At 45.2% G+C, this 26,864-nt stretch overlaps 1 protein-coding gene across 1 annotated transcript; it reads right to left on the reverse strand.

The window, feature by feature from the left end:
- On the reverse strand, positions 1–21,064 carry DNASE1L3 (deoxyribonuclease 1 like 3). The gene is made up of 8 exons (XM_042927524.1): positions 20,762–21,064; positions 13,606–13,694; positions 10,080–10,187; positions 9,378–9,490; positions 6,567–6,679; positions 3,784–3,941; positions 503–599; positions 1–200 (listed from the first exon to the last, which is right to left on the reverse strand). Exons 1-8 carry the CDS (start codon positions 20,900–20,902, stop codon positions 87–89), a joined length of 933 nt encoding a protein of 310 aa, XP_042783458.1. The 5' UTR covers positions 20,903–21,064; the 3' UTR covers positions 1–86.
- Positions 21,065–26,864: the final 5,800 nt, after the last annotated feature.

Consider the following 26,864-nt stretch of genomic DNA (forward strand, 5'->3'; position numbering starts at 1 on the left):
TTTCCTGAGTGCAGGCAGAAGTTCATACCTGTTAAAGCTGTTTTATTTAGAAGCAAGAAATGGTTAATAAAATGGCATTCTTGTATCTAGGAGTGACGGGTCTTTTTCTTCCTTGGAGAGAGAGATTTTTTGTTGGTGGCGAAGACCCTTGAAGATTGTAGTTTAAATTCAACTGGAAAGTGGTCGCTGACATCCAAGGCCTATAAAGAGAAAAAGGAGATAAATTTGGGGATTAGGAGACTCTCATTTTAGTGCTGAACAAATTCAGGTTCAAAGTGGGAAGACAAAAGGCCTAAAGTCACCCAACAGAACACACACTGGTGAGCATCATCCCTGGACCAGCTCAATCAGAAATTGAGACAGGTCTTCAAGTCACAGAATCATGGGCTTTGAGACTCAAGGTCCAATGGCCCAGTGTTGTGTCTCCAGTGGTGGCCTCAAAGGATGACACCAACTCATCTTCCCAGGACAGTGGCACAGAAAGACAAGAGGGCAGCTGTACCTCCTCTTTGGTCAACCCATAAGCTTTCTGGAAGTCAAAGGTTCTGTTTGATCCATGAACAACAAAGCTGATGATCTCTTGTCCTCGAAGCACGATCCTGGAGAAGGGGAGGGAAGACAGTCACATTAATCCACCTTGTTGATTTCTGAGACCAACCAAATTTCCTGTTTGACATCTGGAATGGACTGAGCAGCCTGGCTCTTCCGAGTGATGTTCAAAGTGCAGACCTGGTGACCCTTAGGACAATGCCTCAGACTGGGAAATGGGACCAAGCCCTGCCGTGGCCCCATGGGCTCCAAAACAGTGTTTCCCTGTGTGGGCAGTTAGCCCTGATGGTGGAGGAGAAGATTATAAATGATACGTGGACACCACACCAAGTCAAGTACCGATGACTTGCATAGTGAGAATATTTTTCCCTTCACAGTTATTTTTCACTTTTCTTGATTTGATTATAGAGAAAGGTACCGGCTTATCTTTAATAACCCCCTAAGCTCCCATTTTGACCAAGACAGAGCAGGCTGGAGTCAGCAAGCATTCTGCAAGCGAGAGAACTAAGGCAGAATTTAACATGGTTTGATTTTCACAGGGCTTATTTTTAGCTATTTTCAATTTACAACAAAGGATATTGTTTCTCACCTTAACATGAAATTTCCTTTAAAAATTAATTTATTTCATTAGAAATGAATGGACTTAAAGACAAATACAGACAAAAACCATAGTATGGTTGCTTTGCGGTGATAACAAACACCAGGAACATGGTAGCTAAATGAGTCTGGGAAACATGGACTCTAACGTATCCCAGGTGGAGTGATGAGTCGGGGTCTGCATGGCTCCAACCCACTGACTGAACAAGGACAAGGTGAGTCACACTGCCAGTTCATGCCTCTCCACCAAGCTTTCCCTGAGTCCGACCTGTGACTTGGTTTCCTGTGTTTGCTACCATACCACCGGGGTTAACTTTGAATTCAGTCCCCAAGTGAACTCTTCACCTTCGGCCGGAGATTTCTTAGAGCCATCCTTCAGACCCAGAGAGTAGAGAGCAACATCGTTAAGACCCCCATTTCTGACTCCTCTATATGTGTGCAGGCCGTTGAAGTCTTTCCCGAGGCGTGGCACAGGCCAGCTCTTGACATCTTTTGTGTCCAGCAGAGCACAGCTCATGGGAGGTGTTCAATAAATATCTGAACACGGAACGGAGACTGGAATTGAGACCATTTCATTTTACTCTCCTTGTCAGAAATTTATATGCCTTTTTAAAAAACCCTAAAAGATATATGCTTGTACAGAAAACATAGAAAATTCAGAGCAGCAAAATGAGAAATTAAAAAAAAAAAAAAGCACATGTAATCCTGCCATCCTTTGGCATATATGTGTATAAAACTGAGGTTCTTTCAGTAAACATCTTTTTTTAACCTGTCCCCCCACCCCACCCAATCTTACGTGAACATCTTTCCCTGTGATTCACTGTTCTCTGCTTCATTATTTTCAATCACCTCCCTCTTGTTGGTCAGGGGTGCAGAAGGTTCTTGACCTGCCCACGGTCAATGCACAACTGCATGTGAGTAGGCAGGTGGGTGAACAGGCTGGTGGGTGAGTGGCCTACTCCAACCAGCTTTGTTGGCAAGTGGTCAAAGTGAGAGAGAGGAGGCAGGCACCTGCGAGCTCGGCCTCTTGTAACCCTCCTGCCTTGATTCCGCTTTCCCCAGTGCTAGGGCTGTTTCCACTCTTGAGAGCTGGAGCAGTGACTTCTGCAAAGGACACACCAGCCCTGAAAGCTCCGAGAGGAACAAAGGAGGTCACGGATGGAAATGAAAGCCAGACCTCAAAACTAGAGAAGTGAGAACAGCTGTCTTCTGGCAGAAGCCGTCTCCTGCTTCCTCGGAGGCAGGCTGAACTCTGGGAACTGCGGTCACAGCGGATTTCCCAGCCTGCGGTCTCTGCTGTGGGTGGGGAGATCATGAACATGCACACAATTCAAGTGCCTTCCCCACCTCTCAGTTTAAGAAACAAAAGTGAGAGCTGATTGAAATTCCCCAGGGAGATGTTACAACTGTGAGAGAATGTTATCATTTACTTTTTTTTTTTTTTCACTCCATCTCTACACCCAGTATGGGGCTTGAACTCACACCCCAGGATCAAGAGCCGAGTGCTCTACTCACTGAGCCAGCCGGGAGCCCCGAGAATGCTATTATTTACAGGTATGTGTTTGCATTTAGGAATATGTAACAGAAGTTTTTTTTTAATTTCTTTTTTAACATTTTATTTATTTTTGAGAGACTGAGCACAAGCAGGGGAGGGGCAGAGAAAAGACAGAGACAGAATCTGAAGCAGGCTCCAGGCTCCGAGCTGTTAGTACAGAGCCTGATGCAGGGCTCGAACCCACAAACTGTGAGATCATGACCTGAACCCACGAACCTGTGAGATCATGACCTGAACCAAAGTCAGAGGGTTAACTGACTGAGCCACCCAGGCACCCCTGTAGCAAAAGTTTTAAAAAAGTAAGTACGCTGGGTGCCTGGGTGACTCAGTAGGTTAAGCCTCTGACTTTGACTCATGATCTCACAGCTCATAAGTTTGAGCCTCGCTCCAGGTGAGCCCTGCTGCTCTCTCTCTCTCTCCCTCTCCTTCTCTCACTTGTACCCTCTCTCTCAAAAAAAAAAAAAAAAAAAGTAAATACCTTTTTACTTACTCGTCTCATTTTTAGTTTTACCCTGAGGAATTCATAAATATATGCACAAAGTACATGTATAGAATGTTCACTTCAGCTGTGTTTCTACCAGGAAACTCTTGGTAATAACCTAAGCCCAATGACAGGGGATTTGAGTGAATGCATTGTGGTATGTCTTTGTGATGAAATAATTAACAGCCAGTGAATGTATGGAACGCTTACCATATGCCAGGCATTGTGTGAGAAGACATATACTACTTCATCTAATCCTCATCGTGGCTCCATGAATGAGGCATGACTGCAATCTCCATTTTACAGATGAGGAAGCAAAGACACAGACATATGCACAGATACATGAAATGGTAGAGGCAGGATTTGAATCCAGACCTGTCTCACACCAAAGCCTGCACTAGCCACAGTTAACCTGCAATGCTCAGGGCTCCCGGACACGGCCATGCAGTTTGCACACTGCACAAGTACCCAATGGCCGGGCCTGAAGTCTAATTGACTCAGCGCTGCAAGCCAGGTTCTTCCTCTGCCCAGAGCAAGGCACCTTTCCTGATGCATACCAAGCACTGGATGGGCTAGCTGGAGTCAGGCAGGTGCCTCCTACCTGTCATATGCACAGTTGGTGCTCTCCTTGACTGTGGTGTCCTCTTGGTCCCCTATCAGCCAAACAAACCCGGGGTCAGTCCTCAAGCGGATGTTCTTCCAGGCCTTCTTGGGCACATAGCTACAGCCGGCGTTGAAGTCACCCATGAAAATGAAATTCTGAAAGACGTTATTTGGAACCGTCACCTTGTATGTATTATTGCCAATGCTTTTGTTCAGAACTGCTAGCAATGGCCCCACCTCCCATACTCAGCAAACAACGGGGTCTGTTATGGCTAAATTGTGCCCTCCCCCCACCCCTACAAATTCGTATATTGAAGTCCTAACACACGATACCTTAGAATGTGACTGTATCTGGAGAAAGGCCTTCAAAGAGGTGACTAAGGTAAAATGAGGTTATAGGGGTGGCCCCTAATCCAATATGGCCGGTGTCCTCATAAAAAGCGATTGGGACACAGAGAGACATGGACGGAAGACCGTGGACAGAAGCCTCAGGAGAAACCAAGCCTGTTGACACCTTGACCTTAGACATCCAGCTTCTAGGGCTGTGAGGGTATACATTTCTGTTGTTTAAGTCACCCAGTCTTTGGCTGCACTTGGCAAAGTAATACAAGGTCTTTTTCTTTCTTTTTTTTTTTAGAGTTTAAAACTGAGTCACAGTTTTGATGAGTATTTGTCAGGGGAGAATGTACAAGGGAAGGTGTTCTCACTGGGAAGGAGGATGTTTGCTGTGGCCCTTCCCTCCTGTTCTTAGTCATTGTGTCCCTCTAATTCAGCTTGCAGAGTTAGGTGGGGATCAAAGAATCCAGCTCATTTATCTCCCTCAAATCTCTCTGGCTCAAACTACTGTAGAGGATAAACATATGGATGTACCAACGCCTTTTGTTTCCGAGCAGGACAGATGAATTTGGGTGGCTAATTTGACACCTTTGGCACCCTGCTTTTCTGTCCTATTGTTTGGAAGTCGGGAACTCACTCCTGTGGAAATTCTGTCTACTGAGGAAGTAGGAAGAGCCTGAAAGGAAGGAGGTGACAGAGTGAGTTGTCCACCCCTGCCCCGAGGCCACCAGCAGAACCTCCTGTCTTAGAAGTGTTTTTCCCTTCAGAGCTCTTGGAACAGGATTTTAATATTCCTCAATCCAGAGGAAGCGTCAGGTTTCCTTGCCAGTGCTGTTGTTTGGGGCTGTTGCTGACTTTAGAGTTTTCTTCAAAAACATTTTATTTTGACCTCAGAGACCATGGTTTTCCCTGAGATTGATGGGCGCGGCCGAGGTCAGAATGTCATCCTTAACCCGAGTGACCACCAGCTCCTATTGTTATAGGCATGATTTGCTGAGCATGTACCGCCTGTCAGGCCAAGCATTAAATGTTTCATAAAGTTTAAATTAAATCTCACAATAAACACTAGAAGGTAGAAGGGAAACAGGATAGAGGGATAAAGTGACAAGTTCTAGGCCACTCAACTTATGGGCTCAAGTGGTAAAGTCAAGAATTAAATCCTGATCTGTCTCACTGAAGGGCCCTCAGCACAAGACGGCCTTCTTGTTCACTCTTGTGCCACCGATGTCTCCCTAGTGCCTGACATGTAATGGATGCTCAGTAAATTCTTGTTGTGTGAATGAATGAATTCAGAATTTTAGGAATGGATGAGTCTTTCTCTTGTCTTGCTTTTTACAAATAAGCAATGAATTACACACTGGTGCTCTCCATGTCCTAGCTCTGTCCTAGCCCTAACACTTTCCTTGACTCATTTTGCAGTTTGAACAGTGGAACTGAGGAGGGGGGAAGGGGAGGTCACTGGAATCACATCCCAAAAGGAGGAAAGAGGAATGAGGAAGAGCCCTCTGGAACACTTCCATATTTGCCAAGAGCTTTCACAGGCCCTCATAGCCACAGCAGGTGACATCCCCGTTTTCCAGATGAGACCGAGACGGATGGTGGATGTATTCCCTTTCTGTGAGAATAGCACCCCTTGATTATTTGGGAAACTACTTTCCTCCTTCACCCCAGTCTGTGAGATTGGGCTGAAGCTCACACTGATTTAACAAATCAGAGCTTCTTAACCAGAGCTGATCGCAGTGGTTGGTTCAGGGATGGATGAATGACCCAATCAGGGCCAACGGGACCCAATCCTGAGAAACTTATTGTATTGTGACACAGAAAATCTGTCTCAGACCACTGGGTCTGGAAGCTGCTGGTGGCCATCTTCCCTTCCCAAGGGTGGAGCCCACCCAGAGGAAAGGAAGGCAAAGAGATGGAAAGAAACAGACAAGCCAAGCCCTGATTACTTTGTCTGAGCCCTGGATCCAGCTATGCCTGAACTACTTCTGGACATTTTAGTCACATAAACCAATAAATTGCTCTTCCTTTCATGAACCAATTTGAGAGTCATCACCTGCAGTGAAGGACTGTTGATCCCTCTGTGTCTCACTGTTCTCATTGCAGAGTGAGAATGAGAAAGGTAGTTACTTCATGGAGTTATTGGGAGGATTAAATCAACCTGTGCATGTTCAGCCTCAGTGTGGCCTGGCAATAGCTATTCACCCAGTGATTTTGGGCAGCCATTATTAGGGGAGCAGTGTACGAATTGCTGAGACCCACGTGGACAGTACCCAGGCAAATTTAGCAAGAAGGGTATTTAAGGCAGAGGTGAGGCTCTAAAATAGTGGGGGTCTGCACAGGTCCTGCCCCACCCCCCACCCTCCTGGGGAGTCCCTCATCCCTCCCCAGAACCACATTCTGCCTCTGCTAGACAGGAATTCAACAGACACAGAGGGTCATCACCTCCGCCTTCCAGCGACGTTTCATATCCGTGTAGACATCAGCCAGCTCATCGATCTCTTTAACGGAGGTCTCAGGGGTGGTGTGCAGGGGGACAATCACGAAGTCTTTGACAACTGAGGAACAGGAAAGAGGCAGAGGTCACACACTTCCCTGAACAGAGGAAGGTTCCATGAACACTGCTGAAGGGAAACAGACTGTCCCCCTAGAAGGCCCAGCCTGCATTGTCTGGGTCCCCTCATTTCTAGAGGGTCCAGCCGGTGGCTGAGATATGACTGTTCTTAGGACGATTAGGCCAGCATTTTCAGTACATGAAAGCCTCTTTTCTCCCACTCACCTGCAGAGCTAGGAGAAAGCCAGTAGACAGTACTGCTTGCTGGTATTGTGGGTGTTTTTATTTTCTCATTTTTTGAAAAATTATATTCTCTACTTTTTAAAAACTAATAAGTCAAGCCTGTTTGGCTTTTGTACTAAAGAATAAACTTTTTTCTAATTAAAAAAAAAAAAAGGAGGCTTGTTAGTTTATGCTTCTTTTGTAATCAGGAAAAAAAAAAAAAACCCAAACATTATTTAAAAAAGAAAGTGGCCTTTTGTGAAATATCTGAAAACCTCCCCCCACCAGGAGGGACAGAGGGAGCCTTGGAACTGAGCCTCGCCCACCTGGCAATGGAGCTGTTGTGCTCTGAATGCCTCTTCCCCCAGCTTTCCCTCGTCCTGTGCCTGGGTCCCCAGGCCTACTCGGGAGCTAGGGGCTGTTGGGAATCACTGCTCAGGTCACACAATGGAAAGTCAGGACTCAGAGCCTGCAGCCTGTCTCCAGGACCCTGCACTTACCCACCAGCCTTATTTCTCACTCTTCTCAGGCCTCCACTCCACCCCCCATCCTCTCTCTGGTCTCCCTACACATCCCAACTCCTTTCCACCTCTGAGCTTACTGGCACCTCCCCTCAGAATGGCCCTTTCCCCAGTCTTCTGTGACTGGCTTCTTCAGGTCACAACCCAATGTCACCTAAATTGGGTTGGTCCCTCACCCCACTATGGAATGCACCCTGCTTTTATTTCCTTCGTGCCCTGAGATTACTTGCTGTGCTTCTGAGTTTGGCCCACTGGAACCTGAGTTCTGTCTTGCTCACCCTCTTGGCTCCAGCACCTAGCACAGCACCTGGCACATGGGAGATGCTCAAAACTCTTTATTGAATACATGAATGAATGAATGAGTAAATGAATAAAAGGGAAAAAAGATAGATGAATGGCTAACTCTATCTTTAATCTCAAATACAGGGGACATAATGTTTCCTTGTACAAGATAGAAAATTCCAAACAGGAGGGCGCCTGGGTGGCTCAGTCGGTTAAGCGTCCAACTCTTGGTCTCAGCTCAGGCCATGATCTCATGGTTTGTGAGTTCAAGCCCTGCGTTGGGCTCTGCGCTGCCAGCACAGAGCAGAGCCTGCTTGGGATTCTGTCTCTAGGTCTCTCTGCCTTCCCCATCCATGCCCCTCCCCCTCGCTCTCTCAAAATAAATAAATTAAAAAAAACTCTAAACAGGGCATGGCTGAAGTGCCATCCTAGGGGAGGAGAGATAGAGAAGGGTGAAAAGGTGGAGGCCCAAGACAAACAGGTTTGTTTAGCAATGTTTAGCTGTGTGTAGCTGAAGACTCTCTCGGAGAAGAAATAATCACTTGGGGCGGGGGGCAGGCTGCTCTCCAAACACTGCTCTGGTCAGCTAAGTGTGAATTGTGTGCACGATGAAGCTATTACACATGCTCTCTGACGTGCATTTCTGTCCTAAATAGCCCCCAGATCCTTCTCTTCTTCTACTGGAAATTCCTCCACCTTTCTTCCATGTTGGTTTTCCTGAAGTACTAATGAGCCAGGGTGGGAATAGTTAACTTCATCGTTCAGGGTGTTTATATTTGTGTAGTATAAATTTGGGGGTACATGCTCACATACATTTATTTATTTGGTCATTATCTGTCTTGCCTACTACAACATAACTTCACTAGGGCAGGGGTTTTGTCTGCCTTGGTCAGTGCCTGGAACAGACCATGGCACGTAGTAGGTCCTGAAAAGATACTGGATTCTATATAGCTTCAATCTGCAAATCAAATTAATTCTTGACTTTCCATTTCAAGATGCACTGTGGTTAAGAGTATGTGCTCCCAAGATAGTGGCTTGGGTTACAGCCCTGCTCATTCATGTCAAGAGCTGCTGGGTGACCTTGGACAAGTGACTCCACCTATTCGAACCTTGGCTTCTTCAAATGTAAAAGTGGAGACAATCCTAGGTCTTAACCTGCAGGGTGTTGCAAGGTTGCAGGAACCTGGCACTAATCAGGGATCAATACTTGTTAGTGGCTTATATAAGTGTAGTTGTTGTCAAAGTTAAGGGAGCAATCATTTGGATTTCCCCTCTATACCCAGTCCTTGGAGGACTTTGCCATGTCATTACTAGAGGCAGAGGGAGACTTTAGTTTGGGGTTCATTTCTGCTGGCCACCACTGCAATTTTTCAGAATGAAGCTATGCTTGACTGCAACTCAAGAATTGCAGTAAATAATTTCCATCAGCCTAACTGCTCCAACAAGAATGGAGTTACCACTGACTTCAGGTGCATTCTAAGGGAGGAGGTCTTGGCATTCTGAGAAGCCAGGCTGCATCCCTAACACTGAAGTATCAGACGTTCTCAATGGCCATCTCAAGTCTGATGCCTCCCTAACAATGCTGCATAAACCCTGGGACCCCCGCTCACATCTGGGGCTATTGTCCATTCATGGGATCACAGGGAGGTTATTCACAACTGGCGCCTTGGGTCTCACCGGTGTAGCGTGACTGGAACCAGACCACAAAGGGTTCCCTGGAAAATACATCTGTGTCTCCAGCCTGATAGTCATGGTAGAGGTAGCGTTTCTTCACAGACAGTAGCTTTTCCCTAGGGGAGAAAAAATAGGAAGCACTTCCAGCTGAGTCAGTTGACGTCTTCATTCAAGAAGCAGAGACATGGCTTCATTAGCCCCCCAGGCAGGCTCTTGCCCTGCAAGGGATCTTTCACCCGAGAACAAGGCTCCATCTACTCTTCTCCATGGCCAGGACCCTTTGAAAGCTGGAGATCTGAGCAGTACCACTTATCTGGGGCACCCACAAGTTAATGTTCAGATTTAGAACAAATTACTGTAGGAAGAAGACAAAACTCTGAAGTTTCAGAGACAGCCATGCTGGGCAACTCAGGTTTCCATCCCTGGGCCAGGACTTGATGAGGGAGGATAAAGAACTCCTGACCCTCCTGACCAGGCAGTCACTGACTCAACCAACAAATTAGGTGTTAGGAAGCTGCTTGTACTCTTTAGTTTGAAGAGGTAACGCTTTGCTTCAGAGTCAATTTGACAGCAATTATTTTGATCAATATTGAGAACTGGTTAGAGGTCAACATTTGGTTTTGAAGAAAAGATAAGCATTTTGATTCAATTCACAGTCATCATTTATAAGTGAACCACATTCCAGGAAGCATAGGCTATACTCACTTGTAGAGAAAGGCATACTGCTCTTTATATGTGTTTCTTCCAAGGCGAGAGCTAATCACATAGTTGTACATTATGCCTTTTCTTGAATTTCTTGAATTTCTTGAATTTCTAAAATGCAGAGATTTTACATTATGCATCTTAAAAAATAAACATCCCCCTATTGCATGTTCCCCTATCTTCACTCTGTATCCATATCACCAATGGCATCATGGAGAAGGGTTACCGTTCATCATAACCTTGGGGTCTAATAAGAAGGGCCACCATTGACTGGGAATGTGACATCTTCCAGGATCTTGACAGCCATTAACTCTTACCCTTAGAAGATGGGTACTGTTGTTACCCACCTTGTATAGTTTGCAAGTGCAGAGCTGGGATTTGAACTCAGATCCTACATACTCCAAATCCACACCCTTTGCCCTGCACCTGTGGGACATTATTGAGACCATAGAAGCTTCAGGCCAGAATCTGCTCCATATCTCACTCTGGCTCATGGCTGGGGCTGACCTCATACTTCCTGGTGGAGGAAACCTTATCAGGTCACCCTGTCCATGCACTACTGCTGAACATTTATCATATGCAGAATTCCTAGTAACGTTTTCATTGGACATTCACTCCTGCTCTGAAAACCCTCAAGCATTTTCTCACAAGTCCTAGAACTATGATTTCAGACCAGCTATTGTTTATGTTCTGGGGGCTGGCGATACAAATGTGAAGTCCCATTACCTCTACCCCTCATTTACACCAGGGAAACTTGACTCTCCATGTGTTTGCCAAACCTGCTGATAACTCACCCTGGGCGGTGCCTGGCACGGTCTAACCCATTTGCCCACAGAAAGATCTAGGGCACGTCTAAGCTATAGCATATTCTCAGGTTTAGTAGCAGAAGGAGCATTTAGGGCCCAACCTAGGCCCTACAGAAATTCCTAGGACTTTAGGTACATATTCTTTTTTTTTTTTTTTTAAGTTTATCTATCTTAAGAGAGAGAGAATCCTAAGTAGGCTCCTCAGTGTCAGTGCAGAGCCCAACGTGGGGCTTGATCCCACGAACCATGAGATCATGACCTGAACCGAAATCAAGAGTCAGACATTTCACCAACTGAACCATCAAGGTGCCACTAGATACATATTCTAAGGCAGGTCTGGCTACTGGGGCCTGAGGAATGTGGACGTTGGATTCCACTGGGCTTCCAGTTTGGGAAAGTTGACCTTGTTCTGAATCTAGCCTACCAAATTTTGGGTTGGCAAAATTCTTGCCGTGACTCAGCTGTGAGGTGACTAAGGCTCCTGTTGGCTTACGAGGGATAAGGGGACAAACAGGCCTGCTTCTGCCTGGAGTCAGTGGCATGGTCTAGGGGGGCTGGGACAACTGAGGGAGGCCAGTTGGGGTGGGAAGACTCAATCCAGGCTGGCTGTGGGGAGGGGCATAGAGCCCCTGTCCCCTCGTACTTCTGAAAACTGACCAGAGTCCCTCTAAGGAAAGCTCAGGAGGTTCAGAATAGAGCACCAGCTTTGGAGTCAGAAATGACCCAGGTTCAAAGGTAAGCTCCACGATTTACTGGCTGGGTGAACTTGGGCAAGTCCCTTCTCTCTGTTCCTCAGTTCCCTCAGCTATAAGGGAAACAGTAATAGTACCCACCCCACAAAGCTGTTGTGGGAGTGAATGAAATAGCACACATAAATTGATTAACTGGATGCCTGGCATGTAGTTAGGGCACCGATGGCAGCTGTTACATGCGGCCCTTGGGACCATCATTTGTCATCATAATTTGCTTCCTTTTACTAGTAATAGACACCACCAGCCCTGACTGGTCACTGCTACAGACCAGGCACAGCCCAAACACTTATATGCAGGATTTAATCAGCACCACATTCCGGGAAGATGGGTTCCATTACCAGTCCCATTTTATACACAGGGAAAATGAGGTGCAAAGAGGGTGAGTAACTTGCCCGAAGTCATAGCAGAGTCAAAATCCAAACACAAGTGGTCTGAGTTGAGTGTAGGCGCCTGACCCTTGCACTAAACTCCCTTTTCCATCATCAAAGATCAGATCTGGAAAGAGAAGAGCTGCTGAGGCTGAATGGAGAAGCTCAGCCCAACTCCATATTTCCAGATGAGAAAATGAGCCCCGGAGAAGGGGGAACCAGCCCAGGGGACCCTCTGTGTGAAGGAGAGTGTCCAAGATTTCCTCCCAGGCTGAATGAGGCTGGATTGACCATTCATTTATTTAAAAAATAATAATAATAACAGGGGTACCAGGGTGGCTCAGTTGGTTAAGTGTCCAACTTTGGTTCAAGTCGTGATCTCACAGTTTGTAGGTTCGAGCCCCGTGTCAGGCTCTGTGCTAACAGCTCAGAGCTTGGAGCCTGCTTCGGATTCTGTGTCTCCCTCTCTCTCTGCCCCTGCCCTGCTTGCACTCTGTCTCTGTCTCTCAAAAAGTGAATAAACATTAACAAAATATTTAAAAAAAATAAAAATTTTAAGTTTATTTATTTATTTTGGGAGAGAGAGAGAGTGCACAGGAGGGGCAGAGAGAGAGGGAGAGAGACAGAGATTCCCAAGCAGGCTTTGCACTGTGACAGTGTGGAACCCAATGCGGGGCTGACACTCACAAACCGGGAGATCATGGTCTAAGCCGAAATCAAGAGTCGGTTGCCCAACCAATTGAGCCACCCCGGTGCCCCTTGAATATGCCTTTTTAACTCACATTGGGATGATTTTCAGGTGGGTGGGTTTGCTGATTATTCTTTGAGAAAGAATATAAATCACAAATATAATCCAACGTAATTTAAAAATATTTGAGGACATTATCTTTTGGGGTTTTTTTTTTTTTGAAGTTGTAAAATCAGGCTTTTTGTAAGCTACTCAAATCATATAGAAATATATAAAATAAAAAGTAAATATTCTGCATTTCTTCACTGACTGCCTCCACAATGGTCCTCCAATCACACCCACTCCCCTGGCCCAGAAGTAACCACTATTAATGGTTTGGGCACATTCTTCCAGTCTTTCCTCTAGGCTCATGCAAACTCAAACACATGCTTATTCATGTATAGTGTAATGTGATTACTAAAATGGGCTACTCTACCTACGGTTCTGAACCTGCTGTTTTCAATATACTGCAGCCATCTTTCCATGCTGGAGTATTTAGCTCTAAGCTATTCTGTAGTGATCATGATTTTTAATGGCTACATAATATTCCAGCCTGCGGGCATACCATAGCTTCATATTTGCACTCATCCTTTTTTTTATAACAGTAGTTCTAAGCTCAGCCCCTTGTCCCTTTTGTTTCTCTCTCTGTCCTGGCTCCTCATCTGTTCCCTCTATTTACTTTATCATATTAAAACTAGCTGGTTGAAAGTTCTCAGGACTTTGGCTAATGGAGTTGGAAATGTGGGCAGTGTTGGTCATGTGACTTGGTAGTCAGGGTGAGTGCTGGCTTTCACCCTTGGTTCAATTCCTGAGGCTTTTCAGGTGTCCTTGCAGTTGACCTTGAGTCTGCAGAGGGTCCAGGAGCCCCGTCTTTACCCATTTAGTCTGTCCATCAGCATGGGACAGATAATGTTGTTGCTGTCCTTGATTTCCATCAGGAGTATGATATCACAGCGTTTGATGACCTGTGAAGACAGAATTCCCAGGTGTTTCAGGCCATTTACTGCAAGTAATAAAATCTTTTATTGGGCACTTACTATGTTTTAGGTATAGGATTGGTGCTTTGTTAAAGTAATGAATTTTATCACTGAAATAAGTGAGGAACTTTGTGAGGCAGATCGTATTTTGATGTCTATTTTATTTGATTAAAAAATTTATTTTTAGGGGTGCCTGGGTGGCTCAGTCGGTTAAGCATCCAACTTTGGCTCAGGTTGTGATCTCACGGTTTGTGAGTTCAAGCCCTGCGTTGGGCTCTGTGCTGACAGCTCAGAGCCTGGAGCCTGCTTCTGATTCTGTGTCTCCCTCTCTCTCTGCCCCTCCCCTGTTCATGTTCTGTCTCTCTCTGTCTCAAAAATAAAATAAAACATTAAAAATAATTTATTTTTAAGTAATCTCTACACCCAACGTGGGGATCGAACTCACCACTGACTGAGCCACCCAGGAGCCCCCCCCCCCAACACCTTTTAATGTTTATTTCTTTTCAGTTATGTCCGTTTTAAAGATGAGGAGCCTGGGGCTCCAGGAAAACCGAGTAAACTATCCAAAGTCACTCAGCTAGAAAATGGCCAAGGCAGAATGCAAATCTAGGCAATCTGAATCCAGAGCCTATGATCACATGCCCTATATCTTGTTTTTTTTGCTTGAATAATCAGCATAATAATAATAATAATAATAAATATTAAGCTCTTAGTACGTGAGAGATGCCGGTATGGATATGGTCTCCCCAGTTCACCTGGCAACAAAATCATAATAATAAAAATTACAAGCGCTAACATTTATTGTGAGCCTACCATAAGCCTCACCAACACTGTGAGAGAACTATGATTATTGGCTCACTAACCTCAGGAGAAAACCAGGCTCAGAGTGTTTGAGTGAAAAGTTTGAAGTCACACAGCCAGTATAGATGGTAGAGTCAGGATTTGAATTCGGGTTCTTGTGACTACGAAGCCTACCATGCTGTTAAAACATCAGGGAGAGCTGGGTCCTGCCACCGAGCCAGCTTGCTGATTTAGTCACTGGTCTCTGTCAGACCTTTCTGGAAGGCACTTTAAAGTATGTATCAAAAGTCTGGAGTATGTACTTACTCTTTGGCCTAGTTTTCCCCCTTTGAGGAAGGTCTTCTATTATAAAGAAATATCTACTACTTCTCTGCACCTCAGTGTCTTCATCTATAAATTGGAATGATGACAGTTATTCCCTCACAAGGTTGCTGGAGGATTAAATGGGTCCTTAGAACAGTGCTAGGCATTTGGAGCCACACATGAAATTATTATCGCTATTATTATTACTTGTACAGATCAAAGAGGAAGAGGCATTGCAATAGCACAACAAAAACTTGGAAACAACCTAAGTATCCCCAAATAGAAAAGCATTAAATGCAAGATGTTGTAAACATGGCATAGGACATTATGTAGCATTAAAAGTCATGTTTTAAAAGAATATTAACAACATGTGAAATACTTCCAATATAAAAGCAGAATACAAAACTGGTGATACAGGGCAGTCTCCATGCTGCAAAACAGATGCAGTTTTTAATTTTTTTTTAACATTTATTTATTTTTGAGAGACAGAGAGAGACACAGTGTGAACGGGGGAGGGGCAGAGAGAGAGGGAGACACAGGATCCGAAGCCAGCTCACAGCTGACAGCTGTGAACACATGTTCAAGTCCACGAACCATGAGATCATGACCTGAACTGAAGTTAGACGCTTAACCAACTGAGCCACCCAGGCACCCCCAGATGCAGTTTTATGTATTTATTTTTGCATAGAAAAATGCCCTAAATGCCAATAGCTCTTATCTTCAAGTGATAGGGTAACAGCTGATATTTTTTTTCTTCTTTATATGCTTCTATATGTTCAAAGTAGTCCATAATAACCATTTTTAACTTAATAAAATTAAGTTAGAAATTAAAATTTTTTAACTTAAAAAATGATACCTTTCTAATTTTAAAAAATTAAAGTGTTATTAAAAAAAGGAAACTGCTTGAGGATAAAGTAATTATGGGAGAGGAGATGATGGCCAATATTTATTAAGATATGACAGATGATGGGGCGCCTGGGTGGCTCAGTCGGTTAAGTGTCTGACTCTTGATTTTGGCTCAGGTCATGATCTCACAGCTCATGGGACTGAGCCCTGCTTCAAGCTCCACACTGAGCTACTCCACACCAAGCATGGAGCCTGCTTGGGATTCTCTTTCTCTGCCCCGCCCCCCAAAGGCCCCCTCGCTCATGCTCTCTATCCCTCTCTGCCCTGCCCCTGCACCCGCACTCTCTCTTTCTCAAAAAAAAAAAAAAAAAAAAAGTGACAGGTGAGAGTCTATTTAACATAAGTTAAATAAATTGTCTTACATAAAGTGCCTCATGTGGTGCCTGGCTTTATAAGTGTTAGCTCTTGTCATCAACTCATTAAATTTTTATAATAGTCCTTGGATGTTGGCCGTCTTGTTATCCCCATAGTATAATTGAGGACTCTGCCTCAGTGCAGTTAAGTAATGCGAACACCCTGTGAATGTGAATAATGGGATCATCCACTGCAGAGCCCTGCTTGACCACTATGTTCAACAACGGAGGAGATCCCCACATCCCCTGATTGCTCCTCCTCGGAGACCAAGGTCCCTTTTGAATGTAACCCATTGCCGCGGGACAAAAATGGGCCAGAGTTCAGACTCCCTTTTCTGAGCAGAAGGGTTGAGCTTTTATTTTTTTGTTTTGTTTTGTTTTGTTTCTGAGAGAGAGAGAGAGAGAGAGCGCAAGTGTGTGCTTGAGTGGGGGTGAGGGACAGAGAGAGGGAGAGAGAGAGAATCCCAAGCAGGCTCCATGTCTAGCTTGGAGCCCAATCCCATAACTCTGGGATCATGACCTGAGCCGAAATCAAGAGTTGGATACTCAAACAACTGAGCCACCCAGGCGCCCCTGAAGGGTTGAGCTTTTAGATTCCCTGTTTACAACCCTTTTGCCTCAATAACAAACGCTCTGGAGCCCCACATCTCCTTGATCTTGGCTCAGGTTATGATCTCGAGGTTTGTGAGATTGAGCCCCGCATCAGAGTTTACTGACAGCAGAGAGCCTGCTTGGGATTCTCTCCCTCTCTTTACTCCTCTCTCTCAAGATAAATAAACTTAAAACAATAATTTTGTTATAATTTTCTAATTATAAAAATAATGTTGCTTATTGTAGAAAATTTGGAAAATGTAAAAGACTATAAAAAATCACCTGATGACCTGTAAAGCCACCACTCAGACACTTCTCATGTGATTTCTATACTTACACATATTTACAAAATGGCATCAGAATAACTAGCCTGTTAGTTGAAAATATAGGCATCGAATCAAATGGCCTTGGATTCATGTCTTGACTCTATCGCTCACCAGCTGTGTGATCTTGAGCAAGTCACGAATGTTCCTTGAACCACCAGATTCCTTATCTGTAAACTGGGACAGTACCCTCCTTATGGGGTTGCCATAGAGATTAAAGGACATGATGGAAATAATACATTCAGTCTAGTCCCTGGCACAGAAAAGACGCTCAGCAAACAGTGGCAATATTTATTACACGGTTTGGGTCTTTTTTTTTTTTTTTTAAATCTCACATGACATTGTGAGCATTTTCCTCAGTTTTCAAATCCACCACTGATGTGTGTTTTCTCTGCCCCAATTTCAGGCCGGGAAAAATAGATCCCCCCGGGCTCCATCTCCTCAGAATGAGGCTCCAAAGGTGAGGGCCCCCAGAAGGCCCTCCCAAACCTGAAACTCAAGATTTTCCTGAGGCTGCTGTTCACAGAGGGAGGGAGTAGGGATTGAGCATGGCAAGTAGTGAGGGGCTCCCAGCAAGTGGTGTGGTGAGTGGGGCTGGGGGGAAGGGAAGGGACACTCTGGAGAACTCTATGAACACTCTGGGGCCAGAGAAGCCTATTAAACCTTTTTTTGTGCCTCTGAACAGGGAGCAACCAGCATGGTGGGGAAAGAGCCCAGAGAGGGTCAGTTAGGCCTGGGTCCAAGCCCTTGTTCTTTTGCTCACTTGCTCCATGACGCCCAGGACAATGTACTCCTCCTCTCTGAATTCCAGTTGTCTCGTCTACAAAATGCAACCAGCGGGGCTATGAGGCTGAACTTGGATACTAAGTGTGAAGGACCCGGCATACAGTAAGCAATCCTGAAATCATAATTATCATGTGCTGTGGGAGACAATGCCTCCCATGTCCACCATCTTATCCCCAGTGCGTGCCTCAGAGCAGCTGGCACGTGGTCTACCTTCACCGAGTGTTTGTTGGCTGAACAGACTTCGCTCTTTAAGGACACAAACTGAAGAAGCAGACAGAAGCAGGCAGGGTTTGGCATCTGGAAAACTGCCCATGGTGCCAGCCAGCAAACCCAAGATGATGACGGCAGGCCTCCCTCACTCTCCAGCCTCCCTGATGAAGGTCATAATGACAACAGCGTGATGAAACTGGGCTCGTCTCTGAAGTGATAAATCCAGTATGGAAGAGTGGAAAACGCACCTCCACGAATATGGTTGGGTCATATGTTTGGACTTGATCCTTCCCCTTAACAGCTATGGAATCCTGGGTAAGTCACTTCTTTCTGAGTCTCTGTTTTCTGGATTACAAAGTGCGGGCAATGCCACCTATGTCATAATAAGAATATAACATTCCTGGGAATACCTAGGTGGTTCAGTCAGTTAAGAATCTGACTTCAGCTCAGGTCATGAGCTCATGGTTCATGGGTTCAAGCCCCACGTTGGGCTCTGTGCTGACAGCTCAGAGCCTGGAACCTGCTTCAGATTTTGTGTCTCCCTCTGTCTCTGCCCCTCCCCTGATTGTGCTGTCTCTCTCTCAAAAATAAATGAATAAACATAAACATTAAAAAAACAAAGGATATAAAATTCCTGGCCTATAGTAGGTACTTAGACATTAGCCCCTGTAAATATTACTTTCCTGAATGCCTGGGTTTGGGTTTTATTGTTTGTGCTCTCAATGGCTCTGGAGGTATTTGGGGATGACCTCTGATTACAGGATGGTCTTGCAACAATGGGGGAAAGTAAGGAGTCCTTGACAAAGACTTTTCCCATGCTTGGCGTTTGGTGTGATGGCTGTCCATCCGTCAGCCCTGTAGGACACAGCCGCTCAGGGGAGGTGCTGAGTATAAGCCCCCAATAATGGAATCACCAAGGAACAAAAGATAGTCTTTTGTTCTCTTAAGACTCTGATGACATTGCCTGGATAGAATAAGTGAGGAAGGTAATGGGAACACAGTCGGTACCCGGGTTCCACGGGCCCTTGTGTGAGGAAGCAGGGAAAATAGTTTCCTCGTATGTCAAAGTTTCCTGTTGAGCCAGGGAGTCTCGGCTCCCACAGGCTTGGCATGGCTCTTCTGGCTGAACAACAATCTCTGGAAGGCGTTGGGTGCTGTCCAAAGGGCAGGGCCAACCAGGGAGAGGACCATGTAAGTAAGAGCAGAGCATGCCAGTCCTTGCTCTAATCCACTTTGTGTATTAATGCCAATAGTGGCAGCTCTGTGTGAGATCACCTGCCCACTCACGGGCTCTACCTTGATTTCTCTAGGCCAACTGGTGCTACAGGTTGTGTAAGGCCCACTTTCAGAAAGGCCCAGGGGCTCAGCGAGGAGAAGGGAATTCCCGGGCTTGCTCACACAGCTGCCTGGTGGGATCTGACCCCAGAGCTCCTGGTGTTCCCACCATACCCTGGTGCCTCCAGGGGTTTCTAAGGTGATAATACCCAGACAGAGCCCTGGGAAAGGTTTCAGCTCCCAGCATCATCAAAAATAAATTAACCTGTAGGGTAAAGAGAGTCAAGCAACTCTAAAGAAATGTGAGCAGCATCTCCAGACATTGGTCATAATACCCACGGGAAGTCTTTTATATATATATGTGTGTGTGTGTGTGTGTGTGTGTGTGTGTGTGTATGTATATATGCATATATATGTATATATATGTGTGTGTATACATATGTATGTACACACACACATATATATATACACATATATGTAAATTTTTTAATGGTCTATTTATTTATTTTTGGAAGAGAGAGAGAACACAAGCAGGGGAGGGGCAGAGAGAGAGGGAGACACAGAATCCGAAGCAGGCTCCAGGCTCAGTGCAGAGCCTGACAGAGGGCTTGAACCCACAAACCATGAGATCATGACCTGAGCCAAAGTCAGACACTTAACTGGCTGAGCCACCCAGGCGCCCTGTGCAAGGGAAGTCTTATCTAAGTGGAGAGAAAGATAAGAATTGATAGTTGGGAAAAGGTTGATGAGGTGGGCAGTGAAGAAGGAAGAAGAGAGGGGTGTAGAGAGAAAGAAAGAAAGAAAAAAAAGAAGAAAGAAAGAAAGAAAGAAAGAAAGAAAGATGGAGGGAGAAGGAAGGAAAGAAATAAAGGGAGGAGAGTAAGAAAGAAAGAAAGAGAAAGAAAGAAAGAAAAAGAGAAAGAAAAGAGAAAAACGAAAAGCAACAAAACAGAATGAAAAAAAAAAAAAAAGAAAGAAAGAAAGAAAAGAAGAGAGAAAAGAGTTAGCAGAAAAAATCTGTGCTGCATTGATGGGTAAAAAGACCAGGCTGGGCTGGCCTCCCAGCTCCCCTCCACCTACCCACCCACCACCTATATGAGGTCACTTCACCTTTTGTTGTTCATCTCTTCGTGGGGATAAAAATCCTCCTTTTTAAGGGTGATGAAAGGAAATCACATATTTGCAGTGCCTGACAGGGGCGTTCAGTAACCGGGAGCCAGATACTGTTTTAGGGGCTTCACATGTGCCAACTCAAGCATTCCCCAAAACCGTCCTACAGGGAGGTACTGGCATTACCCTCACGTTCAGATGATGACATGAAGCCCAGAGAGGTGATGTGGTTACTGGAATTACTGCTGCCATTATTGTGACAAAATGCCAAGGCGGCTGCTACCTTCACCCCAGCGACTAACTTGAGTGGAACATCTCCTGAGTCTCTTAAAGTCTGAACGCATCAGAGAGGGCGCGAGGGGGGTCCGGCGCTCTTTCCGACAGGAAAATGTCTCACCTTCACGATGACATCCATGGCATTCTTGTTTTCCTTCTTGGCTTCCCCAAAGGACCTCACATTAAAGGAGCAGAGCCTCAGGGCCAGGGCACTGCCGGTGGAAAGGAGGAGAAGCAGGAGGAAGGTGGGCGGCTGAGGCATCCTGATGTTCCTCTGGCTTCAGAGAGAGGGCAGCGGTGTCTGGTGTGCGGGCTCTAGGCCACTACTTCAGGCTCAGCTGACTTATAAAGCCTGCAGATAACAGGAATTACTGGATTCCTTGTTGCTACTTTCACTTCTCTGAGGAACTGAAGATCATGGGTTTCATTCCCCAAGGAAATGGAGAAAAGGGGCTAGTCTTTGAGGAGCCCCTGTTTTTGTCACTCTGGTGAGGAAATCGGCCTGCGTAATTTGGGCACCATCCTCCGCAAAGTCACTCATATCCCAACTGGGAGCCAGCTGTGACATCCGGTCATCTGTCCTGTGGTGGCATGCCATCTGCCTTCTTTCCCTGAGAATTGATAATTCGGAAGCCATCTACCCCAGAGGGCAGCTGGGGTGCAGAAGCCTTCTGTGAGGGGGCAGTGAAGCGGGGGCTGGAGGGAAATCCTGCCAGGCTTTCTGTCCTCACTGGGATTTGGCAGCCAGCTGTCCCTGGACACACCCAGGCTCCAACTCTCTAATCGCCCCGATGGGCGTTGTTAAGGTCAAGTCTAGTTTGAGTTACATAATTTTTTAAGGCAGTTTTACTGTATACAGTTTAATACACCGCATGCTAGCAGTGTGTTCCCAAGAACAGCAACTACTAGCCTGCTAGAACGGGTCAGGAAAATGTGCTTGGACTTTAAGGATGAAGAGCCAGTTAAAGCCCCTAGAAAGATCCACAATTCAACCAGATATTGCTTTAATGTTTGTAAGAGCTGTATGACCCAGGAAAGGAGGGCTTTGTAAGAGCTGTAGGATTTTGACCTAAGTAAAATGAGTTTTGGAGATGTGGGCACGGAGACAGAAGATCTGAAATGCAAAATCCAATCAAGTTGTAAGCCCCGGTGAGCTTTGCAGACTTGGGCAAGGAAAATTCTTCTGTGAAGAAGGTGGGTAATGAGAATTGGAAGCCAGCATTGGGATCTCTGGACAACCCCCTCTTTGAAGTGATGGGCGGGTGGCTGTAGCCACAGAGAAAGGTGCAGATATAGAACTAACGTACATCCAGTCAGCATCCTGGCCAAAATCTCTGACCAACCATGCCCAGGCAGGCTAAGGAGATAGCCCCAAAGAGCACATGGAGGGAAATAATGGTTTCCTGAGCTCCTGGTGAGACAAAGCTCTCTAGAGCCTATAACAGGCCTCCTTAAATCTCTGGGGGAAATGGTGGTGATTGCCTGGCAAATAGGCATGTTACAACGAGAAGAAGATTTAGAATTAAGTGTGGTACATGCTTTTTGTGACTTTTAAGAAGGAATCTGTACATGCTTACATTTTATATAACGTGAGAGATTTTGGCCCGTTTAACCGACAATTTTTTAATTCCAACGTAAAATGTGCAATTAGGGGGATGGATCCAGATTCGTGACTTTAAATTGAAACCTTACTAAGGGTTTCATACTAACCATATGCACCGTTCTGAAACCTGTATGAGAATTTGGGGTTAACTATGTTTCCATAAGTTTAATTAATTAAAATTACTTAATATTTAGGGTCACCTGGCTGGCTTAGTTGGTGGAGTGTGCAACACTTGATCTCAGGATTATGGGTTCGAGCCCTGTATTGGGTGTAAAGACTCCTTAAAAATAAAAAAATCTTAAAAAAAAAGAATTAGTATTTTAAAAGATGGCTTTTTCATTAGTTCAGACAACTGAAGAAGTTTTCAAGGAAATGGAGTATATTAAATTTATAAAAGAAGTGTAAAATGTTTGAAAATGGATCTATGACCCCTTAAAAGTAATTAAGTTTGCCGAATATAGGGTTGGTTAAATTTAGCAAATAAAAACACTAGGTAAATGTGACTTTTAAATCATTCAGATTTAATTGGGCATCCTATCTTCTGTTTTATCTGGCAATCCTACCTGGGCTTATGAAAAGAATAAGAAATTTTATAAGCTGAACTTAAAAGCATGACATTTAAAAAAATGTTTATTTTTTTTATTTAAAAAATTTTTTTAACATTTATTTATTTTTGAGACAGAGAGAGAGACAGAGCATGAACGGGGGAGGGGCAGAGAGAGAGGGAGACACAGAATCAGAAGCAGGCTCCAGGCTCCGAGCCATCAGCCCAGAGCCCGACACGGGGCTCGAACTCACGGACCACAAGATCGTGACCTGAGCCGAAGTCAGACGTTTAACTGACTGAGCCACCCAGGCGCCCCAAAAAATGTTTATTTATTTTTGAGAGACAGAGAGACAGAGTGTGAGTGGGGGAAGGGCAGAGAAAGAGGGAGACACAGAATCCAAAGCAGGTTCCAGGCTCTGAGCTATCTGCACATGGGGCTGGAACCCACAAACCACGAGATCATGACCTGAGCCAAAGCTGGACACTTAACCGGCTGAGCCACCCAGGTGCCCCAAGGACGACATCTTCTAAGACAATAACAATCCTGTCAGGGTCCTGGAATAATATTTAGTTGCTAGTATCAAAAGTAAGTTACCTGGGAGTGCCTGGCTGGCTCAGTCTATGGTGCATGTGACTCTTGATCTTGGGGTTGGTTGGTTCGAGCCCCATGGTGGGTGCAGAGATTACTTAAAAATAAAATCTTTAAAAAAAGTAAGCTAATCTTAGGATGTGAGTCAACTGATCTGTGTTTGAATTTTTAACTTTGATCATTTGAATATTAATTTGAAAAATAAAGTAAACCTCTGAAGAGTGGTTTCTGCATATAGAAACTGCCCTTAAGGACTTAAAAAAAAATCACCTGAACAGTCAGAAAACATTGACCCCATTCGGTAATTAGCACATTCACTGCGTGGAATCGGACTTAGAAAAAAAAAAAAAAGTACCTGGATTCTGGAAAGAAAATTGTAAGCCTCAAGTTTAACTGAAGCCACCTGGGTACAGGGGCTTGGCGGAGTGCTTTCTGTGTTTCATATCACTCAATACTCCTCTAAGCCCTTAAGCTATGCTTCCTCCATTTTATAGATGAGCAAACTGAGGTTTGGGCCCAAAGATACACAGCTAGCCCATTGGAGCTGGGTCATGAACTGAGTCACTCGGACTCCAGACCGGCCTTTCCCCCGCCAAACCAGGCACAGCAAAAACCTTAATAAGGAGCAAACACTGTAGGTGAGAGATGGGAAGGAGACCAAAGTAGGACTTTCACTTTTTACTGTAGACACTTGGGTATTGTTTGTTTGTTTAGTACTTAAAAAGGAAAAAAAAAGTACTAAACAGCTTTTTATTTTTTTTTTAAACCGTTTAAACAATGCCGGTGGCAACATGTTTTCTGTCTTTGTGCAACTGAGCCAAGGAAAGGCAGCTTTCAACTGGCCCCAAGAGTCACTGATAACATGGAAGGGTCGGAGTGACCAGGCTGTACTGCAGGCTCAAGGAAAGGAGAAACCCCACACTCGTCCATCCTGTGCTGGGAATTGGGAGTTTGAGACAGTTCCTTCCAGGAGCCTAGAGCCCGGAGCCCAGAAGGAAAGGCAGACCCTGGCCTGACCAACGATGCACAGTTTGAAGTGTCCTTCCTACTACCACTTAGTGGCTATGGATGACATTTCCTGGGGCATGTACTTTCAACCACTAGTCTATAAGATGCTTCTAGGAAAAAGGACAAATATATATTACTTCTTCTTGGAGATTTATAACGCACATTAGCATCTTAAATGTTCTGAAAAGTTCTGCAATAAGGAAAGCTGCTTCACTGTACTGAAACAGGGCGTCCTGACTTTATTGTCCACAGAAACTTTTTCTTCATATAATTCCTTTCAATATCTCGAACAACGTCTGCCTTGGGAAATACCGTCCTAATGTGGCAGGGACAATCAGGTCCCCTCAAAGCCTTACACCCTCATCTTTGTTAATAAGCCCCTACTGAAGGGTCCCATGCATGTCATATGAATGGGTAGAAATGAGGATCAGGAGGTCAGACACATGGTCCCAAACATCACTGGGAGCCACAGCCATCCACCATGGACCCTGATGGGACAGGAGTCAGTGTGGGGCAATAACACTGGGAAAAAGATGGAAGGCAAGGTGGAGACTTCAGGAGGAGTGAACGTGTACAGGCTGAGTAACAGAAAGTAACAAAAGTAGCAAAAAAAAACAAGGGGCTTGTGGGAAAGTCCCCACTCCTGGCGGGGGGATAAGCCGCATGACCCAAACAGGTGTTTCCAGTGACTAATGTCACTCTTTCTCTAGTAATAAATGAGCCCTAGCAATAGTCTTGTAGTGCATGCAAATTGCTCTGGTTATCACATTTCAGTCAGCTTCCCTCACCCCAACTGTGAGGGGAGGCGCCTTATTTAAATTTGCTTAATCGTGACACACCTCACCTTTGTATGATGATTTACAAATGATGAAGCAGGCTCTGGGTTTTGACCTCACACAGGTTCTTCCACACAAGGCTGTTCCTGGACCTCAAACAAGTCCTTTACTTTCTGAAGAACAGGGCTCAGGGCTCAGTCACTGCTCTGATTAGAACCCTTCAAAGGCCCTTTATTTGACCTAAAGACCAAGCTGATTCTTGTGGCCTCTACTTACCTCTACCTCTTCAAAGTAACACTGTTCTTTTCCCTTCTTCCTCCCCTGGCCTCCCTTCACACCTAGAGGCTTTCAGTTCCCACCTCAGAGCCTTTGCACAGCTGTTCGCTCCGCCCATGCTGCCCTTCCTTCCTCCCCGCTCCAGGTCTCAGCTTAAATGCCACTCTGTCAGAGAAACCTTGCCAGAGCCCCCCAGCCCATCAATGTCTTCCCTTTTATTCTCTTCCATGGGGCCTGTGTCTTTTGCTTCATGGCATGTATCATAATGTATGGTTATCTATGGGCTGTGTGTTGTCTGTCTCCCCCTACACACCTCTGCGGGGACAAGGACACCTACGTGTGTCTGCACTGTCCAGGACAGGACTGGCATGTAGCAGGTGCTCAGTAAATCATTGTTGAATGAATGATATGGTGCTCTGATTGACTCCAGAGCCCAGCTTCTCGACCAGCTTGTGAGGACACTGATCCAGGGCAACTCAGGTCCCTGGATAACCAAGGGAAGCCCCAGACCACCGAGACAAAAGAAATACAGCAGCCACCTGCGCATAGCGTCTGCCTTTCAGGAAGCACTGAGTACTAAGTTCTCATATAGCTGGAGCAGATCTCTGGAGCAGAGCTGGGAGCAGTGTAAATGTCCGACTTCGGCTCAGGTCATGATCCCACGGTTCATGGGTTCATACCCTGCTGTGAGTGCAGAGTCTGCTTCAATTGGCTCCTCTGTCCCCCTCTCTCTTTGCCCCTCCCTCTCTCACGATCTTTCTCTCAAAAATAAGTTGAAAACAAAAAAATAGTAAAAAATGGGGATATAATAGCTCTTACATTGTAAAGCTGTGACCATCTTGTGAGTTTATAAATAAAGGCCAGACTCAGCAGTGTCTGGCCCTTAGGAAGTACTCAGCTGGGGTGATACTCTGCCTTTAGAATAAACTGTACAAAGAAGGGACTGTTATCCCCATTTTACAGATGAGAATGTTGAGGTTTAGAGATAATGAAGTCAGGCCCCAGCCTGTAAAGTGACTGTGAAGCGACATAAAAGGAGGAATTCAGGTGTTCGGGATTAATTCCCTTAGGCACCCTTTCTTTATGGTACAAAAAGGCCCATTAACTCCAGACATCATCTGAACAATTGCAAACTCTGAGCCAGTGGTATTTGCAATTAATGGGTTCTATCTCCCAGGGTGGGACCAGAAGGAGGAGAATGATGCCCTGGTCTCAGGCATTTAAGGGGGTGACAGACAACTCAGTAATCAAGATAAATCATATTTTATTGCAATATTTTCACTAATTAATTAATCTTGAGTAAGCAAAACTAACGCAGAGCATCCACTATGAACAAAGTATCAAATATTAAATGAAGACGGAATCCAACCCTCACTTTCATGATCCCGCCTCATTCACCTCATCCTAGTCCTGCTCCTGCGATCT

Source organism: Panthera leo, chromosome A2 (assembly GCF_018350215.1).
Source record: "Panthera leo isolate Ple1 chromosome A2, P.leo_Ple1_pat1.1, whole genome shotgun sequence".
In the NCBI taxonomy this organism is placed as follows: domain Eukaryota; kingdom Metazoa; phylum Chordata; class Mammalia; order Carnivora; family Felidae; genus Panthera; species Panthera leo.